The 24,840-nt window shown below is 39.5% G+C and overlaps 2 protein-coding genes across 7 annotated transcripts in view; one reads left to right on the forward strand and one right to left on the reverse strand.

The window, feature by feature from the left end:
- Positions 1-292: 292 nt before the first annotated feature.
- VPS37A (VPS37A subunit of ESCRT-I) lies at positions 293-18,120 on the reverse strand. 3 transcript variants are annotated; one of them, XM_065598019.1, is made up of 12 exons: positions 17,787-18,120; positions 14,018-14,092; positions 12,680-12,794; positions 10,535-10,635; positions 9,226-9,433; positions 8,946-9,016; positions 7,554-7,681; positions 7,412-7,470; positions 7,262-7,330; positions 5,605-5,748; positions 4,229-4,309; positions 293-3,903 (listed from the first exon to the last, which is right to left on the reverse strand). In XM_065598019.1, the coding sequence occupies exons 1-11, from the start codon at positions 17,915-17,917 to the stop codon at positions 4,229-4,231; spliced, it is 1,182 nt and encodes a 393-aa protein (XP_065454091.1). In that variant the 5' UTR covers positions 17,918-18,120; the 3' UTR covers positions 293-3,903. The 3 variants fall into 3 exon arrangements, with proteins under 3 accessions (XP_065454091.1, XP_065454092.1, XP_065454093.1); XM_065598020.1 differs by having other exon boundaries at positions 15,962-18,045; XM_065598021.1 differs by lacking the exons at positions 9,226-9,433; positions 10,535-10,635 and having other exon boundaries at positions 17,787-18,097.
- Positions 18,097-24,840, forward strand: part of CNOT7 (CCR4-NOT transcription complex subunit 7) — a 29,191-nt gene continuing 22,447 nt past the window's right edge. Inside the window, exons 1-4 of one of the 4 annotated variants that reach the window (XM_042841929.2) lie at positions 18,097-18,215; positions 20,120-20,320; positions 20,822-21,015; positions 24,039-24,200. In XM_042841929.2, coding sequence (XP_042697863.1) covers positions 20,204-20,320; positions 20,822-21,015; positions 24,039-24,200 — 473 coding nt within the window. In that variant the 5' untranslated portion in view covers positions 18,097-18,215; positions 20,120-20,203. Of the gene's footprint in view, positions 18,770-20,119; positions 20,321-20,821; positions 21,016-24,038; positions 24,201-24,840 lie in introns of all 4 variants that reach the window. The other 3 variants (XM_005282081.5, XM_024105386.3, XM_042841930.2) reach the window with 3 other exon arrangements.

Raw genomic sequence — 24,840 nt, forward strand, 5'->3', positions numbered from 1 at the left:
GATGGTGTCAAGACTTAAGAGGGACAGAGTAATTCAGTACAGAGGGCTGGGCATGTTGGCTCTGAGTATTTATCCCAGTATCAGGCTGGCTTCCACATTCACTGGTTGTGTGGGAGAAGCTTCCCAGTGCCATTATCTGAGCACCAGCCACAGGGATACAAAACAGCCTGTCCAGCACTGACTATATTACAACTAATAGCAATTAAGAAACATGATAAATGGTTCCAATTTCACTAAGAGGTCCTGCAGTCAGAGTACATGGTATCCACACGGTAGGTAAAGGACTAGCAGATTGATTATTTTAAAAAGCTTTATTTATAGAGTTTCACATATTACAATGTACACTAGTCAGTCAGGTACATACACACAACTACCTTAAACTTTCTCCCCCAAGGTTTATAGTCAGACTTACTTTTGAGCCTCAAGGGACATATTCCTAGGTCTTTAAAAGGAAGCAGTAATGAAGACTGGTAAGAAACCGTTGCTTGCCCTGACTGTTTCTAACCTGTATTTGGCCAAGGTCCAAAGTGGTACAGCTATAGGAGCATCTGAAGAGCAAAAAACCATGTGATTAATTCCAAACCTGTTTATAAAATGGTTATGCAACTGACCCAGCTAGTAACTTACAATCTGCTTATATTTAATAAAGTCTGTTGCTCATAGTGCTGGTGAAATTTGAAATTTGTTATCAACCTCACTTTAGAATAAAAGAATGTGAAACAGATTGGGAAGTATATGGCAGATGTTATAATGGCCCCTTTCAAGAGTGTGTAATCCCAGTGGGAGATCTTGTCAGCCAGCTATTGTTGTATACGAGACATTCCCAAAGGAACGTATTTGACTTCGCTGCTTTATACTGCAGGTGGAAGAAATCTTTTCAATATATGAAGTGTTATGACCTCTACACAGAGAATTCAGCTCTGCATGTCAGCTGTCAGTTGATCCAAAGGAGAAGGATAGAGATTTACATTAAATACAAAAAATGTTACTGCTGAGATGGAAGTTAATATAAGGTAATTACCATTAAACAGCAGCAAATAGAGAAATTAAATCAGTTACTGCAGTACAGACGTAACCAACTAAAGTAGAGGAATACTGATGACAAATTAGGTCCTCTGTTCCTAATTTGCAAATTACTGAACTGAATATTTTCTGAATATCACCACTTTTCACTTGGTGTAACACATCTGTATACACTTTGGCACAAAGTGTGAGGCTATGCAGTGCAGGCTGTCAACAGGCATTAGTCTGTCTGTCTTCTCTAATACTGTATTAAGCATTTCCTAAAGTTTCATTAGGCCTAGAACATGCAATATTATAGAAAACAGACTTTCCATAGGCCCAACAGCAGCCTTCATGTTCCAGCACTCTCAATGGGACAGCTATTTCAGAGTGGAGTTGCAGTAAATCTACTTAATGTACATGCACTAGAAGGGAAGGGAAGAGGGAAATTGTGAGCTACTTATTGTTTTGAAAGTCACACCCACATACTTTCATTAATCAGTGTGTAGAACATACTCTGAGGGCTACAAAAGAACGTAATATTTGGTGCAGGTGCAAAAAATAAAATAAAATAAAGTTTCAGGTCAGCCTGAAACAAAAATGTTTTTAAATTATCGGCGAACTAATATAAAAAAAAAAGAGTGTCAATCTAAAACATTTAAGTTTAGATTGAGGGTTTTTAAAAATAAAATTGAGGGAAATTCAAAAATATTTTTCTTAAACAAAAGTTGAATCATTTAACTTTAAAAAATGCTGAAGTTAACTGTTTCAACATCTCTGACGGGTGCCCCTTTCCAATTGACCAATCCAAATTCACCAGTTGTTTTAGCTGATCCAAATCTGCATTTTTCAGCAAAAAAAAATATTTGAGGCAAAACTTCTCCCAGCTGTACATTTTAATGTTCAAATGTTTTTTTGAGGATTAAAATATACAAGTCATCTTTAAGGGTAATGCTTTAATTGGTACAAGGAATATAATCATCATATAGTCTCTCACTTGCCTAGTACCTCTCATCCTGTAAGATCTCTATCTGGTTTACAAACTGAAACTATGCTCAGGGATCACTTTGCCCACCACCATATTAGCAGCTGTTTAAAACAGCACACCACAGTATAGAGCACAGAGAATAAGTTTTCCTAAATAAAACTGCCACGTAACTATATGAATTTAAAAAGCACCCATCAATGTAATTTAGGTAAAAAGAATATTACCCCATTTGAAATTTGGGCAGCATATATGGGTTAATATTCCTACACTTGTAAGAAGAAGTGCTAATGGATCTTTACTGACTACAAAGAGTCAGATTTAAGTTTTACCTCAAGCCCAAAAAAACCCAGCATTTCCAGGAACACAGTGGCTATATTAACACAATGCTGGAAGCATTCAATTCAGTACTGACTTAAAGGTTTCCTACCAGTAGATGTCACTCTAACCTCTAAGTACTGACCTGGTCTAACCCTGTTTAGCTTGTCGGATTTGACAGGATTAACTAGTGTAGCTGCAGACTCAAGATCATGAAAAAAGTTCTCTTTTCAGAAAGTCTAATGCATTTCCACCCTGCTTCTCTTCACCTTTTCAGAAGAGGTGTGGGGAAGAGAGAGAACAATATCAAGATTCCTGAAGAAAGTTATAACTATGATAGAAATAAAACAGAATTGCAGTAACTAAATCTATCCCAAAATTCAGGATGTAGCAAATGTATCTATTTCTCTAGAATCTGTATTTTCACTTCATGACTCAATTCAGTGGCAAGACAGACTAGAACATTAAAAAAAAAAAAAAAAAAAAGTACTTAGGGTTGCATTTTTCACCTGTAGAACTTTGTTTGTAATTTGCAGTTCATGCATATTAAATATATATCCCCTCCCCTAAAAGGAAGCGCACCTGACAAACAGGTCTAGTGATCAAAGGACAAAGATCTAGAAATCACCAGATAAGGGTTCCATTCATGGCCCTTACCATGACTCACTGCACAGCCACTGAAAAGTCAGTTTCCTTGTATATTAAATCCAGGTAACTACCACCTCAAAAGGGAATTGAGAATTAAATTAAAGCTTGTAAAGTGCTTTGAGTTCCTCAGATGAAAGACAATAAACACCACCAAAATTATGTAAAAAGGTGGCCTGATTTTTTTTTTTTTATGTTGTGCAACAACAAATTCCTTTGGTTTTGCTTAAAATGAAAGATGATGTCTGGCTGAAAGCTCTGTAGCTAGTTACAGTGATGGGTGCCTTGTCACTTCAGAATGAAGAGTCCATTTGTACTCTTAGTATAATAGATAGTATATTTACAGACTGCTGGTATAATATTTTTCCAAAGCATCCGTTCCTTAAACTGATTCTACTTATTCAACAGGATGCAGGCAACGTTTAATTTGATATTATTTGAAATAAAAATAAACTGATGTTGATTTTTGGCATCAAGGAAGGGAAGTCTGATATTTCACTGACAATTATAAAAAGCGTTACCAATCTCCTCCCCACAAAGTTCATCATCCTCAAGAGTCTTCATAAAGTAACCCAAGCAAATGTTTCAAATTCAAAATACAAAAAGGTATGAATTATGTTTTATAAAATGTACAAAGCTAGCCAAAGTTACTTGTTTAGATATTTAATCTCTAAAGAATGGCAGAATAGCAGCAGGAACTTAAATATGGTAAGGACTATCAACAATAAATACAAGAAATATTAGTGCAAAGATTGCAATAGAAGGATTTCTTGAATAAAATGAGAATATAAAGAGTCATTCTAATTTGTACAAAACAGTCCCAGCACTGTATACAATCTGTTCTATAAATACAACCATTTATGATGAAATGCTTATTTGCAAATAGGTGTTAGAAAATGTGCTTTGTTGGGTTTGTTCACTCTTCTCTTGGCAGGTCTAGTTTGCAGGAAAGTCTATGAAGACAAAAATTTCTATAATTAGACAGTTTAACCTCCTAAAAAGCTATTTTGCAGTTCCTTCCCTCCCTCCAGTTACAGATATGTATTTCAGGAAGTAGATGTTCTCCCCAACCCACACTTTTTGAAAATACCAACTATTTCCTTCCTTTGTATAGAAACAGACAAACAAGGAATTTTGACTTGAAATTGATCTACATCAAGAAATGTTATGGGAAATACTAATAATGTTAACATGACAATTTGCAGTTAGTAAATATAGAGTAAGTGCTATGAAGGTAATGCAAAGTGTGTGGAAGTTTGCCTTCATGCAGCAGTTTACCTATAGTGGAGCATGAAATTGGCTGTGCATTGTTATTGCCTGTTGAAGTTTCTCCTCTTTGGCTCGTCTACAGTGGCAAATCTAAAACACAAACAAAGTGGACCAGTTAGCTCTGAAAAGAATAACCTGCTATGTTTCATTTTTTTATTCTATACACCTAATCTCTATTTCTTTCTTTTTTAGTTCAAAAGTTGCCTATTTCATGGAATCTTAAGAGAGACTGACCTGTGGACCACTTCCCTACCAGCAATTCCACCAAAATTCACTCATATTTGCAAGAACACTCCTGAAGCAGTTGCTTATGTAGAAAAGTAATTAGGGAAATATTTACAGTATCATTAGATGACTTTACTATGATTTATCTGCAGGAAACAAGAACAGAGACCAAGAGCATGTGCAGTGATCAGGAACCATATTTTAAGACTATCAATTTTAATTATGCTCTATTATTTCATCCTTAAAGAGTTAAGGAAATTTAAAAGTTATGAGGTTGAGACTCTTAACATAGCACATTATTCTACATATCCTGTCTCTTCCTTACCCCTCTTAAAACTGCCCAACTGGTTTTCTTCCTTATTTCTGTGCAAGAATGGGAGGACAATACTATATGTGGGAGAAATCACAGAAATGTAGTACTAGAAGGGACCTAAATAGATCATCTAGTCCAGTCCGCTGCACTGAGTCAGGACTAAGTATTACCTGGCTCACTCAAAGATACATCTCATTGCTTTTGCTCAAAAAATGGGATGGAAGGTTACATTTCATCATGCATACGCATTTCTGTCCACCTTGTAACAATGACATTATGTCTCATTGACCAAAAAACACACAAAAAAAAACAGTGCACCCTCCCCCTTTACAGTTTAGCACACACACAAAATATATATATATGTGCTAAGCTGTAAAGGGGGAGGGTGCACTGTTTTTTTTTTTGTTTTTTTTTTTTGGTCAATGAGACATAATATATATATACACACACAGAGAGCAAAGTAAGTTAAAGGGTCACTGCTATCGGAGTGTGACAAAACCACAGGAGATGCAAGGCTCTGTCACAAAGCACCTTCTAAGATTAGGGGAACTGGGCATAATAAAAAGGAGTATATAGAAGGCACATACAAGAATAAGCTAGAGTTCAAGTACGTGAAAGTGAATTTACAAAACTACAAACCATTTCTAATGTTACTGACAAGCTATATAAGACATGTTGCCATCTTGGAAGAATCAGCATAATTAGTTAAGACTTTTAAGAAGTGTGCAGCAGGTCACAGAATCCAGCATTCTGAATCACAGAATTGCTCCACTCTTAAAAGTGATAAATACTGGTTTCATACACCCCATTTGTACAATTAATTTCAGCTCGAGAGTATACTACATACAGTTCTCTTTTCCATGAAGCTACTAAGAAAGTCATCTATTTCCATTTTTCCTTCCAAGAAATCTTCTGCAATAGTGTCAGACTCCTCTTCGGCTTCATGAGCAGCTACTTTCAGTCTGGCCTGCAAAGCACTGGAACTGCAACTCTGAGGAAAAAAAGTTTCCTGCTAATGTTAAATGATCATTGAAAACCATGTTTATTTTACACAAGATAGATAAAGGAATGCATGAAAACAGCTTATGGGTGTGGGAGAGAACATTACTGTAGTATCTTAAAATTAAGACTGCTAAGCAACTTAGAAATTTGCCACCTACAGGAATCAGTGAATGTTTAAATTGATAAAAAAAATCTAGACGGGAACACAGAATGAAGACGACATTTGGCAGAGTAACTGATTTGGGCTGACTTACCCTTACACCTGTGCAGAGCTCCACTGATTTCAGTGATGCTGTGTGTGTTTGTTAAAGCCCACCCTCACAGATCTGACTGCAGGGTCCCCAAGGCCTTTGAGATCACTGTTTCTAGAAGTCATTATTAAAAGATGCTCTAAAGCAAAATATAAAAAGTAATCAATAGGCTTCACACTTGAAGTTCACGCCAGAAACTTAAGGACTGGTCATGAACCTGAGTAAGTGGAGCCAGGTGAAAGTACAAAATCTTTATAATCATGGCTTTCAGCTACCTTTGGAATACAACTGACTGAATAATTTAGTTTACTTTTTCTAGGAGGAATCCTGTTAAAAAAATAGTTTATTCTTCTAGTCCCAGCAACATGCTTGTAGCTGTAAATTGGTATCTATGTGAAACAAAATAACTGAATGCATCAAGACAAAGGGAAATTTAAGCTGAACATACTGATATTTTTCCTGACTAAACACCAATTTGACAAAGAAGAAAAGTTTTATGCCAGCTCAAAACCAACTTTTCAGCTAACCAACTCCTGTCACCTTTTCTTTATCCAGCTAGGCTCAAAGCCAATTACGCTGGCCACATCTCTATTTTTGTAACACACTTTAGCTGCACTTGAAAATAGTCAAGTCTTGTTAAACTGTGATACTGATATTATTAAGTGAGAATGACTTACTTATAGTTGGTACTTTTATACATATTATGTGGAGATCTAAGCTGGACTTTGGCCCTGGTGTTCTTTCCCCTGAGGTAAGTTTATAGTGCCTGGTCTAGAACTCTTAGCTAGGTTTTAACTGTGTTCTTGATTTTATCATCTAGTCTGTTACAACTCCTCTCATCACAATGAAGAGTTTGATTAAATCATCTTGCTAACTGGCTTAGTTAATGAATTTTTTTTTTGGTCAATCTCTCTCCCCAATACCTGCCATTGACCAAATTTGTCAGGAACAATTCTAATGGCACTATCACTCAGCATCTGACAGATTTTTTGCTACTGTACCACTGAATGTGAAATAGAATCTTGGTTGTACTACCACCTTCTGTTTTGTTTTTAAGCTAACTTTACACCTAAGAACTGACTGTTACAGAAATAGTACATAGCTCCACTTTACTCAAATCATGGGAGCCATGCACACTAACATAAAAGCAGAATCTGGCCAGAAGAATATTCTTTAAATTTTTTATTATACTTTTGTCCATAATTTGTAGAATGTTATTCAAAAGACAACATGAAAATAAAAAAGTTATACCTCACTAAGCTCATGCTGCCTTTGCATCTTCTTCTCAAAGGTGGCTTTCATCTGAGTAAGCTGTTCATACTAGGGGGGGAAAAATATTTCTTAAAAACAACGAACATTTCAGCTATTTCTTTTCTAGAAAATTTATTTTTATTCACTTACTTTATCCAGCACTGTTTGCCTTTTCGCCTCTAGACTGGGTTCCAACAGTAAATTTTTTTCTGTAAAATAAATAAGCTGTTTAATTTTAAGAGACTACAGTTCTGAAAACACACCCATAGTTATAAATATGTTGAAGTCTTACTTGCTAACTCTTCAATGCTTTTCACTAAGTCATCTTTATCCATTATGATTTGCTTCAGCTGGGGCAGATTCACAAACTGTTCCAGCAAAATATCCTCCTGCTCGTTCATATCTGTCAGCTGTGGTATACTGGATTAAAAAAAGAAAAGGATATACAGCAAAAGGCCAATCAAAAATGAAACCTACCATCTGCAGTGGACAGGCTTTGAAAGGTGGTGTATTAGTGCCTTTAGTTTCAATCTTTACTTCCTTACTGTGCTCCTAATGTGTTATCTAGTTCCGATGCAACACAATTTGAGAAATTAGACTAGAAACATAATATTGTTGGCAAATTCTGGAGCCCTATGGAAAAGTTTAGGAGATGATTCATTGAGTCCACATTTCTCTTTAGTCATCTTGGAAGGCTCAGATTTGCTGGTAATGTTTCTTAAAAATAAGAAAAAACCAAATGAACCCTCTTTGCTATTTATAAACATATGCTACTAGTGCTTACAAGCCTCATATATAAACTGCTTGTTGACAGCCTGCATAACTTTTGACACACCCTTAAGAGGGAATTCTCTGTTTCCAGAGACCCTCAGAATCTGTTGTTCATCCTGCCAAAACCTGGAAATGTATAGGAAAGGTCAACTGATTTGCATTCTACAAGAAAGAGTTTTTGGTTTAGTCAACTATTACAACAGGGGTTAAGAGTAGGACATCAGAAGGTGAGCAAATCCATTGTCTGAGACTAATTTAATTGAGGAGTCCATTTCTTTCAGACAGATATATCTGGCTTGGGAGGCTGTTTTAAAAGCCTGAAGGAAATTCTCCAGTGAAGGCTAACTGTTAATGCCTTGCCACAGCTTAAAATAACAAACAGTCAGTCAAGTGGAAGTGTCTGAGTATCTATGCAGTATGGATAAATGTTTATTGTAACAGCAAGTATTTACAATGTAAGTTATAAATATTCACAAAAGTGGAAGTCTTTTCTATGGGGGACTGCTGTATGCTGCCTTAATACAGTATATGCCTTCCTGCCTTTTTTTGTGACTCTTTCTTTTTCCAGATGTTACACTTATTGGGTGCCTGGTGATGCACAGGAAAACAGTTTGAAGGACACAGCAAGAGACTCTTCTATAGTTTGTCAGAGTAATGTAAGACAGCATTTACCTATAGTTCCCAATATATTTTCCTATTAAAAAATCCTGAGCAAGAAAAAAACCTGAGTTAATAAAAGATATGTAGCAACCCACAGAAATTAAGGAAGTCATGGTAAATATGAGTACTATTTTCTTCTAATGAAACTTTTTGGTGGTTATCTAGCAACAAGAAAAAAAAATCTTTTCCAGTTCAAGTAGTAATTGTCATATGCATTACCACAAAATAACTACTTCTCTCTCCAAGATCTTACCTTAATTCTGAGAGCTCTGGAAATGCATCAGGAACATCAGGCATCTTGTAAGTGAAGCCATTCTGGCCCACCTGAACAGAAGTTTAAAAGCATTATTTAAACTTTGAATAGTAATTTCTTTCTTTTGCTTCTAATCCCATCTAAAAAGCCCTTGCCATAGCGAGAATGGTTGCCTCAGCACACATCTGCCCTGAGAAGGATTTATATTCAATGTCTGGACTAGCTTTGAGGGATGTAGGTGTTAACTGCTTAAATGTTAAATCTCACTACACATACAAACCTGTAATAGTGCTTCTGTTGTTGGAACAGGTAATGGCAGGTCTGTGATCAAGCCATAGGATGGAGCAGCGGGTTTGTCTGTAGTATAACCTGAGTCAGCAACTGGCACAGAAGCTATAGATCTATTTGTTTCTTGTGGGGGGTATGGAGGAAGAAACGGAAAACCCTGAGGAGTATAAGGAGGCATTCCAGCTGGTTTACTGTAAAGACTAAACAAAAAATTTACCATCAGCAACTAATTGTTTACTGTTCATTTATGATATTTTAATAATACATCTGAAATTACTAGCACACATGCAAGGTACTTAGTTGTTGAGCTTTTGAAGTAGTACACAAGTATTTATTATCTCAAAAGTAATAATAAAAGTGAGAATAATAAAAATGATAATTCTGCAAGAGATACTTTACCGTATGTTGCTATTTATACAATAATACTTAGAAAGCTTTTCACAATGAAGTAAGTTCAATTCTCTCTCTATCCTGGTAAAGAGTTGAAAAACAAAGTTATATACTCTCAGATTTGATGTAGAGCCAATTGCAAATGTGAACTCAAGTTTTATGCTTCTCAGAAGTTTGCGAAAACATCAATTTAAACCTGGTTTCCACTAAGAAGCCCTTAAAAAAAACTGAGTTGAAATGTCTACTAGGGTTTGTTCACCCTACAAAACTTAAGCGCATCAGCAACAGATAAAGCTTTTAAGCAGTTTCTGAAGTGATTAACTTTTTAAAATTCAAAATTGCATATGACATTGCTTGTCAGTGTTCAATAGTTTCTGAAGTATGGACAAGGCTATAGTGTCTAGGGCCTGCTGTGCATATTTTAATCTAATTATCTATTTGACAGATTCTCAAATGAATTAAAGTTTGGGAGTTTCAGATCCTGAAGTCATCAGCAGGGCATCCAGGAACAAACAACTGCTTACAGGAATCATTGCCTGAAATGCTTGTTTTGCTATTGATACACATTCATTAATCTTCAGAAACATAAAAGCACTAAAATCAAATTAACATGCTAATACAGGAAAGCCAACTATATTTATAATTTTAAAATTGACCCTAAGTGGACAGATCCATGCCTATCAATTGGCTGAATTATATATTTCCAGTCTGAAATAAAACCATTTTTTGAACTTTTTGCCTCTCCTCCAACTAATTTACATACTAATTATTTCCAGCTTGTTCCTTGACATACAGTTACATTCATACATTTCCTAAGAAAATCTAAAGATGAATCTGGAAATTACTTGTCCAGGTTTTGCATACACTTGAAAATGGTCTGATCTCTCAATTTTACCTTTATGTATACTTACTATGGAAACGATGTTGAACTAGGAGCCAAAACTGGAGGATTCTTCCAAAACTCATCCAGTAAGCTCTGAATAATTTTTCCAAGGTCAGAGTGCATTGTGAACTGGTAGAGAACAAAAGCTATATTATATTTAGCACGCCCCTAAAGTACCAAAGAAGCTCAACAAAAAAGAAGTGCATGATTTCTTTTGAATGCAATTGTGATGTTACTGACATAAACTGTGACGGTATAGATAATTTTTGCAACCAAGGTCATATAGTGGCACCAAATCTTGTACAAAGGAGGTTAAATAAGGTGTCTATGACAAGGTTATGATTTGCTGGTTATGATTCTGCTATCTGTACTTGTGTATCATTTTTGTATTTAAAGTTATAAGTATTAGCTCTAAACTGTCTGTATTTCAAACTTGTGCTATGCTTCTGGGTGACACCCAGACAATTTGGCATCAGCACTGCCTAGCCTGCTTGATGGCCCATTAAGGACCATCAGCTATACAACTGACCCATTGAGAGAAGGCAGATACACCTTGTAACTCAGCAAGGCATGCAGAGACATGTCTATGGACAGAACTCTAAGGTTTTTCCATGCCATGCGCTGGGTAGTTTGTTTTTGGAACAAAGGAAGCACAGGCCACGTGGCAAGAGACTATAAAAGGCAGCTGCAAATCCTCCTTCTTGTCTTCAATCCTGCTTCTTACCTCTGGAGGAACTTTCCTACACTGAAGCTCTGAACAAAGAACTGAATGACCCATCCCAGCTGTGAATGTACTCCAGAGACTTGATTTGAACCTGCAGTTTATTCCATCACTGCTACAAGCCTGAACCAAGAACTTTGCCATTACTGTATGTAATTGATTCAATTTAACCAATTTTAACTCATCTATATTTCTTTCTTTTATGAATAAACCTTTAGATTTTAGATTCTAAAGAATTGGCAATAGTGTGATTTGTGGGTAAGATCTGACATATATTGATCTGGATCTGGGGCTTGGTCCTTTGGGAGCAGGAGAACCTTTTTTCTTTTACTGAGGTATTGGTTTTCATAACCATTCGTCCTCATAACAAGTGGTACTGGTGGTGATAATGGGAAACTGGAGTGTCTAAGGGAATTGCTTGTATGACTTATGGTTAGCCAGTGGAGTGAGACCGAAGTCCTCTCTGTTTGGCTGGTTTGGTGTGCCTTAATAGTAAAGGAAACCCCGCCTTGGGCTGTAACTGCACTGTTCTAAGCAATTTGTCCTGAATTCATACTCTCAGTTGTGTCCTGCCAGAGGCTGCATCGTTACAGCAATATCATATGAATATGCCTAAACATGAGTTATAACTCATGTATAATTGCATCCACATTAGAAGGTTGTGTAACAGTCCAGAAACAGATAGCTAATGTGGTAACTCAAAATGTGTGTAAACAAGCCCTTAGGGTTTTTAATAAGTCATTTCTTTATGAGTTGAAGTCTCCTGAGCTCTGAGTGGGTGCTGGAAATCTATGTATATGTTCCATTATCAGATATGGGTTATCTATATATGAAATTGTTTGATAGAAAGATGACTAAACAGACCTAATGCTCATCTGAAAGCTCAATAAGTTAACACAATCTGAAATAAAAAGCCATTCAAAGAGTCAAAAGTACAAAATTGGCTCTGTTATTTCAAAGTATCCAAAAATGACAGTGGAAAATTCTTTCTAGGAAATTCCCAAAATGAACTGTAATAAAACAACTCCGATATATACCTGGTCTGGCAGAGAAAACAAATGAAAGACGTGTTATTTGGGATAGCTAACATCTTTAAGACCTGCTTAGTGTTGCATGCATCAGTAAATGGCAAAGTAATCTAATTTTAGATTACAACAATTTCACAACAAAGCAGGAAGACATCTTTGCAAATCAGAATTAAGTCACAACACATGGTACTATCCATATTTAAGAAACCCTACAGTAACCATCCAAGTCACTGAAGCTTACAGTAGTGCAACAGAAGTTGTTCTGAATGATTAGTAAGGAATACTGTGTGTTTCTTTGTTTTTACACAAAGCACATATAGATTAAGTTTTGTATTCCTAGTAATTTGTTGTCAGATGTACTAGAGAAGTCAGAGTGCTACATATATAAAATCTGTTATATAACCGTTAGGGAAATTATACATACATTGCTTATTAATGGACATGCCACATACACTCCTTGTTTGTCCATTAAGTGATGTCTTATTGGCGGGAAAACACTGATCACTGGTTTTTCTTGAGGAAACTGAGGAGGAAGCAAGCTGTAAACACAAAAATACTTTATTATTATTGGCATTTTTAACTGTCTGTGATAAGCTTGTCTTATTAGAAATCTGTTGCATTAAGAAAAAATATCAGATACTTCTACTTCCTAACAGGAAAAACTATGCAGACAGAGAGAGGTGCATAAGAGGGATTTTTACTTCAGATATGTTATTAAATTTGTGGAAAAAAAAGAGTCAGCAATGAGTCAGTAATATGAATGGTGACCTCTTTGAATACTTCTTTTCTGGGATCAGATCAGTTTAAATAGCAGGAAAAAAAACTGCATGATGTCTCTTCAATAAAAGGAACACAATGTTAATCAGAATGTTAAATGGTACTGAGGAGGGCAATTGGACTCAGAAAAGGAGAGAGCAGATTGTATTCTCAAGTGCTGCTAAATAGGCTTAAATACCTCCATGGTGTTTTGCGACATACAAACTTCGGGCTTGCTTACAACAGGAGACACACTGCAGCAAGCCAGGGTGTGAATCTACAGCTTGCATTGTGGACCCTCCAATGCACTAAAAGTTTGGAAATGCACTTATACGTACTCCTGTTTCAAACAGCAGCAGGTGAAAGTACACTATGGAACTTTTAGTGCACTGGAACAGGTCTACACAGGACATTACCATGTGGCAAGCTAGTGTGCCACAGATGCACACCCTGGCTTGCCACTAATGTCCCATGTAGACAAGCCCTTGGAGAGAAAAGGGCGATGCCCTGGGAACCACAGGAGAATTAGCCTATGTGACCAGGAACCAGAGCAAATGCTCTAGACTAAAACAGTAAAAATGTGCAACTAGAACAGCCTAGGGTGTCAGAGACCATAGCATGCAAATTCAGAGGAAACACTGTAAAAAACTCAATTTACAGTAGAAAATATGAATGAAATAATGATCTTGTATGACTGATGTTGTAGTACAGAGAATAAAGAGAATTAAATAAAAGTTTCTATTAGTTAGTAATTCAATTCAAACTTTAGAAACTGCTTGCCATTTTATGTGACTTAGCTTCTTGCTGAAAAAAATGTAGGCTTGCTTTGGAACGGAGCCTGAAAATATGACATGTGCTTAACTTTGAGCATTTACTAGTACAGTAAAGATAAGCACATCTGTAAGCGTTTGCAGGAATGGGGCCTTAAGTTTTATTATTGTTACTATTTACAAGGAAAGATTTTAAGTTCCTAAAGTTGTGTTTAAGTAGATCTTGTGCTACTCACACGTTAATATTAATTGTCAGGTTGTTTACGGTGAATGGCAACCTATATTCCACATCTTTCTGTATTTCGGCAATGCTATAAAGGAAAAAATTGTTAGACTCCAATTAATAATAAGTACAACATTCACAAGCTTACAGACATTACTTTGATTTGTTTTTCTACTATACTTGTTAAAAATGAATGAAAACAAATTGTTGCAATTACTTAACATCTTCACAGAATGCTGACCTAGATAAATTTAAAAAGAGAAGGACGGTTGTGAATTTTTAAGACACATGACTGCCGGCAGTGTACATAAAGGCACTAGAAAAATCCAGGCTTTGTAAATTTAATGTCATCTCCATTTCCCCAAAACGTAATTAATCCTTCTAATTGCAAAGATAATCTTCATACTATGAACAGATTCCTGGTTGCCTTTGTTTCAGTGTGTAGCCAGGCAGACTGAAACAACAAGACTAATGGCTTGTCTACACCATGCAGCTTTTAATGACAAGGCTGTGGCCTGGTCCCCACTTAGTCCGGACTTCGGACTAAGGTACGCAAATTCAGCTACGTTAATAACGTAGCTGAATTCGAAGTACCTTAGTCCGAACTTACCGCGGTCCAGACGCGGCCGGAAGTCTCCCCCCGTCGACGCCGCGTACTCCTCTCGGCGAGCTGGAGTACCGGCGCCGACTGTGAGCACTTCCGGGATCGATCCGGGATCGATTTATCGCGTCTTAACCAGACGCGATAAATCGATCCCAGAACATCGATGACGTGCCGCTGGACCAGCTGGTAAGTGAAGACTAGGCCTGTGTCGACACAACCTTGTCGCTAAAAGTCAGCATGTGCGAACGCTCTTTGTCAGTACTTTGTCAGCACTTTTGCCAACAAAATATTTCCAGTCCTGTGAGTGGCATTAGCTTTGTCGGCAGGAGAGCGCTGCGTCGGCAAAACTTTTGTCTTTTGCGGGGCGGCTTTTTAAAGTACCCATGAAAGACAAAAGTTTTGTCGGCAACTTTGCAGTGTAAACATATCCTAAGAAGAGTGTGAACTTCTTGTCCTAGTTTATGATAAATTAAATACCCACTTCATCAATTCATTGAAACTTTTCCTATTAGCCTGTCAAAAGTGATGTGCTATGGCTTTGGCATAATAGATGAATTTTACGTAGCATATTTTATCTGTAGTTGAAGTGTTATACAAGAGCTACGTGAGCTAGCTATAGAAAGAGTCATTCTTGCACAGTTGTGTTACAGTTTATTTTAAGAGTTATTAAAATTTAATCTAGTACGATAAACCCATAGCATGTCATTTTTGACAGACTAACAGGGGAAAGTGAAATGCACACATATATAAAAGACACTTTCAAACTGGAAGTCATATTTAAAACAAAATGTCTTACTTGTGTTGCTAAAAGTATCTTGTTTGCTAATAAAAGAAGGTTATTCATCTTTTGTTATTGCACTACCACCACTATAATGTAAATTGATTAGTCACTCTGTCCTATTTCTAGTTAGTTTCACTTTCAGGTTCTCAGACACAGGAACTGTGTGCTTCAGTGTTCAGATTATAAATAACGAAGAAATGTTTAAAGACAAAACAGTCATTCCTGTAGAAACTGCACAGATATTAATAGAAAAGTCTGCAATTTGGGGGATAAACAGTCACACGCTCCAAGATCTTCTCTAGGGGACAGAGCAGTGATACTCACTGAAGGGCCACTATTTAATCAAGTGGAATCTCATCATGAAACAAGTAATTGTAAAAGATGTTCTGAAACTGTGTTTGACAGTTGACAATTGCAACATTCTCATTGTTGGCCTCCGAAACATACGCACAGCATGCCTTTAGTCCACATAAAGTGCAGCCAAAAACTTATCTTCACTGCCCATCAATTTAATTATGCAACTCCCCATAATGGGTCTCTATCTACTATCACATGGAAATTAAGCTTCTCACCACTTCAAATCTCTGTAATTTTGCTCCTTCTGTGTCAGGCTTTGCACTGTTCTTTGTTCCCTCTCCACTCCCCATTTGCTGCCTTCAGCTGGATATTACTTTCCTTCCTCCCCATGGCCCCTCCAGCTGTATCGGGGGCACTGAGGGGCTGGGAGAAAGGCTGTGGGCTCCAAGCACAGCACCAAGGTCCGGGTCCAGGCTGCAAGCTGCTGCCCGGCCCCGCACAGCAGCAGGGTCGGGCTGTGGGCTCCCCGCCTGGCATTGCAGAGAGGCAGGGTTGGGCTATGGTGTCCCACCTGCCTCCCCCATGACTCCACGCAGTGGCAGGATCAGGCTCCGGGGTCCTGGCTGCTCCTCCCCACCCCTGACTCTGCACAGCGGCAGGGTCGGAGTCTCGGGTTCTCGCTGCTCCCTGGCCCTGCGCAGCAGCAGGGTCTGAGATCCCTGCCCTGTGTTCTGCTCTTGGCTCCACTCTGTGGAGGAGTCCTGGGCTGAGAGCGCTGGGTATAGGGGTTTGGGAGAGGGGGACTAGGTGGGGGGGTACCGTGGTTCTCAACCTGAAGCCCAGGTAACACTTTATGGGCTGCATATTCAGCCCACAGTAATAAACAGGTTGAGAACCACTGTTATAGACAATTGTATCTGGAGGTTTGGGCTGTCAATTGCATTCTAAATCCCACAACTGTGTAAAATTAATAGATTTTAAGCTTAAAAGGATTCCTTAGACCATCGGGGTTGACCTCCTCTGTAATACAGGCCATGGAATTTCATGGTTACCCCTGTGTTGAGGCCAAATAACTTGTGTTTGACTAAATTTTATCTTCTAGAAAGGCATATAGTCTTGATCTGAACCCATCCACCACTTTCCCTTGGGAATTTATTTCAAAAGTTGATCACTTTCACTGTGAATATGTCCTACTTTTACTTTGAGACACTGATTCTTGTTATACCTTTCACCACTAAGCAGAAGAGCCCTTTAGTTCCAGGTACCTGTGAAGGTACTAATACATCAGGACCATGATGCCTCACAATCTTCTCTTTGATAAGAGAACAAACTGAGTGTTAAATTTTGCACTGCAATACTTTGTCTACAGTAGGAGGGTTTTACAAAACCCACCAGTGTGGAGGCATTCATATCTGTACAAAAATGTCCACACTAATGCAGCTTAGGTTTAAGAGAATAAATTATACTTTTATAAACAGATGTGCTAGTCCAACTACCTCCACATTACGGCTTTCGTAAGTATCACAACTTTAGTCACTTTTGTTATGTTTTTGCATCAATATGACAAGAGGAAACAGATACCACTACCTCATCTAAATTAGCAACAACATTCAATTAGTTACTTTTTATTCATGAACAGCCAAAATAAAGGAGGGCACAGCTAGTCCCCTGCATCGTTGACGGAACCGCTTAAGGATTAATTGGAGGGAGGGTCCATCCTTTACAGATGCGCAAAGGCAGGAAGGGGATAAGGATGCACGTTTGCCACAGAATCTAGCACTACCCCTGGCGATGATGCAGGAGAAGGAACCCCAAGCTTGCCTCTGGTGGCCCAGGTGGACTTCGCAGGGCTCACAGTCACAGAACGGTTCTCTGCACCGCCGGACTCGCCAGCCCGCGGGGCGGCGCCGAGTAACACTGGGGCGGGGGCTGCTCTCGGGCTTCCCGGAGACAGAAGCAGACGCAGCCCGTAGTGGAATCAGCGCGGGGGGAGAGACAGGTACCGCCGGAGGTGAAAGGGGGGGGGAGGCAGGGCAGCCCGGGAGGGAAATAACGGGGGAGGCTCCGGAGTGATTCCCGCCCACCTCGCCGGTCACTCACGCGGAATGGGCGCTGCGCAGGGACTCAATCTGCCGCTGCTTCTGCTGCTGGAGGCTGGTGAGGGCGGGGAGCGGGGCCGCGGGGGACGAGGAGGAGCCGCCGCCCTTGGACAGGGGGAACAGCCAGTTCATCCTCCCCGCGGCGCCCGGGCCACCCAGCGCCCGCCTCCCGCCGCCCCGAGGGGGAGAACGCAGCGCTGCCCGGCCGCTGGCGGGGCCGGTTTCGGTGCCCTCAGCCCCGGGCTCTGCTTGGAAACAGGAAGTAAGGAGCGCGAGCCGCTGTCCTCTCAGACATCAACACACGTCTGCGTCATCACCGCTCGGCGGACGCATCTATTGGGACGCGGCGGTGGCGCCGGCCGTGCCCCGGAAGGCGGAGCGCGATTGGAGCCGAGAGCGCGCTCCCGGGGTCAGGGGTCAGAATGGAAAGGTCAGGGCGCGGCGCGCTGAGATGATGTAATGGCTTTGTGCGGTGGGGGCGGCAGGTTCTGCGCTTCTCGGTGCGACTCGCTATTCTGGGGCCGCCTCCGCCGCCGCAGGGTCCCAGCCAGACCCACCCCCACCCCCGGCTCTGCCCCGCCCGTGTGAGCCCGGCGTAGGTGAGAGCGGGAGGGGCGTGGCTTCCGGGCGTGGTGGGCTGTGGGGACTTGGGCGGGAGGCCGCCTTTCCGGGGGTCTCTAAGCTGCGGAGTCGGAGTGAGGGGCGCGGCCCGGGGGCTTCCCCAGCTCCGCGTGGGGCGCGCGCTACTCTCCGTTTTCAGTTCCTATTTGCGGGGGTGGGGCGGCCTCTGCTCGCGGCCTGGATCCCGCGGCACCGGGCGCTGCAGCCCCTGACCCCCGCCGTGCGCCCGGGCTCCGTGTGGGCTGAAGGTAGCTGCGCTGGGGGAGGGCGGGTCACGGACACTGGGGTTGTGGGTCGCTGCGGTGCCTGTTACGCTCCCAGCGCGGACCCGTCCGGAGTTGGAGTCTGTGTCTCCTTAGAACGGTGCGAATATTATTATTTTATTAACTCCATCAGGGTTTCGTGAAACCATGCGGTGCTGGCCGCTGTCTGACGCTTCCCTCCGTCACTGCATTTCACGCTGTTAGTTGGCAAGCGGTGCGAAAGGCACTCCCGCACAAGCTCCCTGAGGAAAGAGAGAGCATTGAGGGGGTCCTTGCTGGAGGCATTTCATTGCAGCGCAGAGTATTTTTATCTGAGATGCCAGCAGCCTGCCTGGCTTTGTGCAAATTGGCCACACCAAATAAATTAACAAAACTAAAAAGTTCTGTCTGTTTTTAAGTAGGATATCATCTTTTAGAATCTTAGAGCTGTAGGGCTGAAGGTCTCTCTCGAGATCTAGTCCAGCCCCCAGCGCTGATGCAGCACCAAGTAAACTAGACAATCTCTGACAGGCATTTGTCTAAACTGTTCTTAAAATCCTCAAATGATGAGGCTTCCGCAACTCCCCTTGGAAGCCTGGTCCACAGTTCAACTATAATTAGAAAGTATTTCCTAATATCTAACCTACAGCTTTCTTGCTGCAGATTAAGCCCGTTACTTTTTGTTCTATCATCAGAAGACGTTGTCCTGTTTATAACAGCCCTTAACATATTTAAAAACTGTTATCAGGTACCCCCTCAGTCTTCTTTTCTCAAGATTAAATGGGTCCAGGTTTTATTAACCTTTCCTCATGGGTCAGGTTTTCTAACTCTTTTTGTTGCTATCCTCTGACTCTCTTCTACATGTCCACATCTTTCCTAAAGTGTGTGTCTCAGAATTGTACACAGGACTCCAGCTGAGCCCTCACCAGCACCAAGTAGAGTGGGACATTAGCTCCCATTTCTTACGTACAATTCACCTATTAATATACCCTGGCTTTTCTTGCAACTGCATCACATTGTTGACTCATATTCAGTTTGTGATCCACTACTCTCCCAGATTCTCTTTAGCAGTACTTCTGACTAGCCAGTTATTCCCTATTTTGTTTTTGTGCATTTGATTTTTCCTTAATAAGTGAAGTACTTGTACTTATCTTTACTGAATTTCATCTTGAGTTCAGACCAATTCTCTAATTTGTCAAGGTTGTTTTGAATTTTAATCCTGTCCTCCAAAGTGCTTGCAACCCCTCCCAATATGGTATCATCTGCAAATTTTATAAGCCTACTCTCTCCACTTCTTTATCCAAATCACTAATGTAACTATTGAACAGTACCATGTTCGTAAGCTTTCAGTGACTAAGTTTTACTTTCATTTGAGTTTCAGGAAAACTGTTGGATCTTGCTCTGAAGGTTAAGGAAGCATTCTTTTTCAAATCATTGGGAATCAAAATTTGTATTTGTTCTTGTCTTTTAGGTAAACATCTAAAATCTATTTTATGAAACTGACCCTCAATCAAGTATAACTCTTTGATGCCTGGTATCTAAATCCCCCCCCACTATGCCAGCAGCTACAGTAGATCATAGTCAAAGAATTTGTGAAGTTTGGGCTTGTAACCTGGATGAAGAAATGAAGAAAATTCGTCAAGTTATACGGAAGTATAATTATGTTGCCATGGTATGTCTGTGACAGAGCCCTATTTAGTGTACTATGTGGTCTAGTCATGTTTTTCTCAGTGGGTGAGGTAATATCTTATAGACACACACAGCTGAGTAAGCTCAAAAGCGTGTCTCTCTCACCAATAGAAATTGGTCCAATAAAAGATATTACCTCACCTACCTCGTCTCTCTAATATTCTGGGACCAACATGGTTACAACAACACTGTATACAAGTTTTCTCAGTAACAAGAAATTAGCCTTTTTAAAGGGCTTGATCCAGAATCCATTGAAGACACTGGAAAGTCTGAATTATCGCTGCAGGTAGTCTGTCATGGTGATAGTAATGTTCATCCTTTAAATAAATAAATAAAAAAAAAGAATACTGCCATGTACCATATTTTCAGTGAGAGTTATAAAGTTAAGTATTTGGAAACATGCTCTTGAAATATTTATATTTGGAGTGGGTTTGCTGCAGATAAGTTTTCTCTTTTGTTGAAGCTGTAAACTTATTTTTTACAGGACACAGAGTTTCCAGGTGTAGTTGCAAGGCCTATTGGAGAATTCAGAAGCAATGCGGACTATCAGTACCAACTGCTGCGCTGTAATGTAGACTTGCTAAAGATAATTCAGCTAGGACTGACATTTATGAATGAGCAAGGAGAATACCCTCCAGGAACTTCAACTTGGCAATTTAATTTTAAATTTAATTTAACGTAAGTGGTGATAAAATATTATTATTGGGTTTTTAGTTGTTTTTTTTTTTTTTTTTTACACCCAAGCATGTTATAATTATTACTTGCACAGTATTTATTTAAAATCTCAAAGGACTGATGTTAATACATTTTTAGTAAGTATGGTCCTTTCTACTTGGAGTATAAGACACTTTAGATACAAGAAAAGACCATTCAGGCAAATGGACTTCTGCTTTCTTGGCTTATTAGTCCCACATTCTTGTATTTTCCTTTATATGTTCTGCTTTATCATCTGTGTAACTTAAGGGTCAGCCTTGTGAGCTGGGAGTTGAGGGCACTCAGCACCTTGAAGATTTATCCTATAATTCTTTCATATGCATTTTTAGCCTTTAACTAAAGTAATTCTGCCTAAATTCTTTGCTTCTAGATTGTCTAATTTCTGATGGAGCTAATAATGTGAAATATACTGTAAAAGGAATCTTTCTTAATATGTAGCATGATATAATCGCAAAACCATTAAGTTGGGAGAAACCAGACAAAGATTAAAAAAAAAAAAAAAGGTGTTAGGGCACAAAACTTCATTTTTGTTGCCAACAGTAGTTGTGCAGAGTGCAGAACAAGATATCAAACTTTCAGCCCCCAAACTTGGTTAGTCAAAAGAAAACAAGGAAGCTTTTTACAGTTCAGAAGGAAATTTCTGGGTGTTATTAATAAAATTAAATCCTGAATATTATATTAACTTCCTGCTCATTAAAATTAGATATTTTTTTTGACACGCACTTGTGTAAGTAATGGATTTAAAAAAACCCCACAAAAAATCCTAACTGAACTGAAAACATAGGACACCAAAGGCTTCTATCTACACAACAAGTATGGCATAGGTAATGACAGCTAATGTTCATAAGGTTTGACTTGGAGCGGCCAATTCTTATATAATGTCATTTATTCATAATGTATCAAAGCAATTTACAGAGTGAAATAATAATTAGAGAAATAACAGAAGAGGAATGAGAAATTAAGAGAAAAGTGGGGGAGATTCCGAACTTGACAACAGCAGTTGCTAGAATGTTGACTATTACATGAGCAAGTCTTTGAAGGACAAGCTAGTGAAAGAACAAAGCTATACTCATGTTTATTTAGAGACCAAAATGTGATTGGTTACCTGAATAGGGAACCCAGTTGGCTTCATTAGGCCCCAGAAGTTAATAACTAAAAGAATGTTGTTGGTTGGTTTTAGCTACAGTTAAGGATTTGCCTCTTTCCTGGTCTCCTGTGCTGGTAGTCTTTGTTTGGTGGACTTGTGCAGCAGTGGAATATTAAATATATAAAGATCTGTATGGGTCTCATTTACCACAATGATGGGTGTTGTATAGGACCTACCTAAATGTAGAAAGTTTTTAGGGGTACCCTCTGAAGTATATAGTGTTGGCAATAGTATTCCCTTTTCTTATCATGCATCATTATTGTGTATATGTGCAGCAAACTAGAAGTTGTTTAGGTTTTTTTAATCTCATTATTACACTGATCAATAGGAGGAGAGGAAAAGGTCAAGATTTATAACTTCAGACCTGGGAGAAGGGGGGAAGGAATTTTCCCTCAGTAATCTTCCCTCCCTAGCCCTTTCAGTTTCTCAAAATCAATATGCTCAGCTTGTCTTTCTTGCTTGTTTTGAATGTCTAGTAATAGGGTCATTTTTGCAAAGGAAAATAATTTCCTAAATATTTAGGAAATTATCTCAACTTGTAATTTCCTTGATGATTAAGGTATTGGAGTGAATAATATATCTTAGTTGAAATCCATTCTTATGTCATTAGTAGGACCCAACCACATTCACAGTCCATTTTGGTCATTTCATGGTTATAGGATTTTAAAAATCGTAAATTTCATGGTTTCAACTATTTAAATCTGAAATTTCACGGTGTTGTAATTGTAGGGGTCCTGACCCATAAAGGAGTTGTGGGGGTGGGGGTGGTCGGAAAGTTATGGGGAGGGGGTTGCAGAACTGCTACCCTTACTTCTGTGCTGTGCAGACAGTGGTGCTGCCTTTAGAGCTGGGCAGCTGGAGAGCAGTGGATGCTGGTCGGGAGCCCAGCTCTGAAGGTAGAGCTACTGCCAGCAGCAGCAGCAAGGATGGCATGCTATTCCCACCCTTACTTCTGTGCTGCTGCCTGCAGAGCTGGGTCCTCGGTCAGCAACCACCACTCTCCAGCCGCCCAGCTCTGAAGGCAGCAGCGCTGAAGTAAGAGTGGCATGGTATGGTTTGGCCACCTTTACTCCTGCGCTGCTGCTGGAGGGGCACTACCTTCAGAGCTGGATGCCCGGCTAACAGCTGCTGCTCTCCAGCCACCCAGATCTGAAGGCAGTGCAGAAGTAAGGGTGGCAACACTGACCCCCACCCTAAAATAACCTTGTGACAACCTCCTCCCCCGCAACTCCCTTTTTGGCCAGGACCCCCAATTTAAGAAACGCTGGTCTCCCCTGTGAAATCTGTATAGTATAAGGTAAAGCACACAAAAGATCGGATTTTACAGTCCATGATGCATTTTTCCTGACCGTGAATTTGGTAGGGCCCTAGACATTAGGGAAAGTCGTTTGGTTATGTGAAGGAAGAGTTTGTAATCTTGTCTGAACAACCAGTCTTCTCCCAAATATCTATGATTAATATAAGAAAATAGTCCTATGTTGATCCCTAGAGAGCTTGGTTCAATTTCTTTGCTGTTTCCTTTAAATGTTCCTGAATTTTATCTTACAATGGGATTGAGGATAATGTTAAAACTGCTTAGTCAATACTGTGTAAAAGAGTTTTTTGTTTTATAATCACCAATTTTAGTGCACGGTTTTCAGATATGTACATATTTAACTGTGAACAGTTATATCATGGTGTCTGCATTGTTAAATCTGTTTTAACACTGCCTATTGAAACAATGGGCAAAATGTTCCAAGTATACACAGCATTCTGTGCTGGATTTTACTTATAAACTTGATATTGAGGCTGTGTCATTGTGTGGATCTGAATGTTGTATTACTTATGTCTCTCATCGTAGGGAGGACATGTATGCCCAGGACTCCATAGAACTACTAACAACATCTGGTATCCAGTTTAAAAAGCATGAGGAAGAAGGAATTGAGACTCAGTATTTTGCAGAACTACTTATGACATCGGGAGTAGTGCTGTGTGAAGGAGTCAAATGGCTTTCCTTTCATAGGTAAATACTGCACATAAAATAATATTTGAGTTGGCCAGTTTTCAATGCTATTCTGATGCCAGACTTAAAAATGATTGACCTGTGCTTTTAAGCTGTACATCTAATGCTGAATTAGTTTAGGGTATAGTGAGGTAATTTAAAAAGCTTTGTTAATGTTACTCTTAGGGTCTGGACTCCCAAATTCATAGTAGTTCATTTAGAAACTAATGACGTGTGTCTTGTAACAGGATGCAAAACCATTGGTTTTCAGGAGCAGCCTTATAGAAAGGAAGCACTGTATCTTTCTATTTGTTTTGCTTTGACAGTTTCCCAGGTCAAGGGAGAAAGCAGATACATACCTCTCCTGTACGCTAGTCAAGTAATTGGAAAACTGAAAGTAGTTGCTTAACATTATTTGAGGGGGAAGGACGCCTCAGGACAGCCCTGAAGACTTTTAATAATGCTGGTAGGGAAAACATGAACGTGTCTTATTAAATGCACAAAATACATTTTTCAAAGTCATCTGAAAGTTTTGTATCTTGTTCTTATGTGGGTCACTCTCAACTACTTAAACGCTTTCTTTTTAAAGTAGTAACCTTTATGTTCTTGGCTGAGAGCATGTGGCCTCTCTAAAAGAACTAAATCCTTCTGAATTATTATT

Source organism: Chrysemys picta, chromosome 5 (assembly GCF_011386835.1).
Source record: "Chrysemys picta bellii isolate R12L10 chromosome 5, ASM1138683v2, whole genome shotgun sequence".
NCBI lineage: Eukaryota > Metazoa > Chordata > Testudines > Emydidae > Chrysemys > Chrysemys picta.

Excerpts from the sequence above, each read along its gene's own strand:
- VPS37A (XM_065598019.1), bottom strand. The coding sequence starts at position 17,917 with ATGAACTGGCTGTTCCCCCTGTCCAAGGGCGGCGGCTCCTCCTCGTCC. Across the intron at positions 12,795-14,017 it reads CTGACAATTAATATTAACGT|CTTGCTTCCTCCTCAGTTTC; the intron begins GTGAGTAGCACA and ends TTGTGTTTACAG. Across the intron at positions 9,434-10,534 it reads AGTTCAACATCGTTTCCATA|TCTTTACAGTAAACCAGCTG; the intron begins GTAAGTATACAT and ends TTTTTTGTTTAG.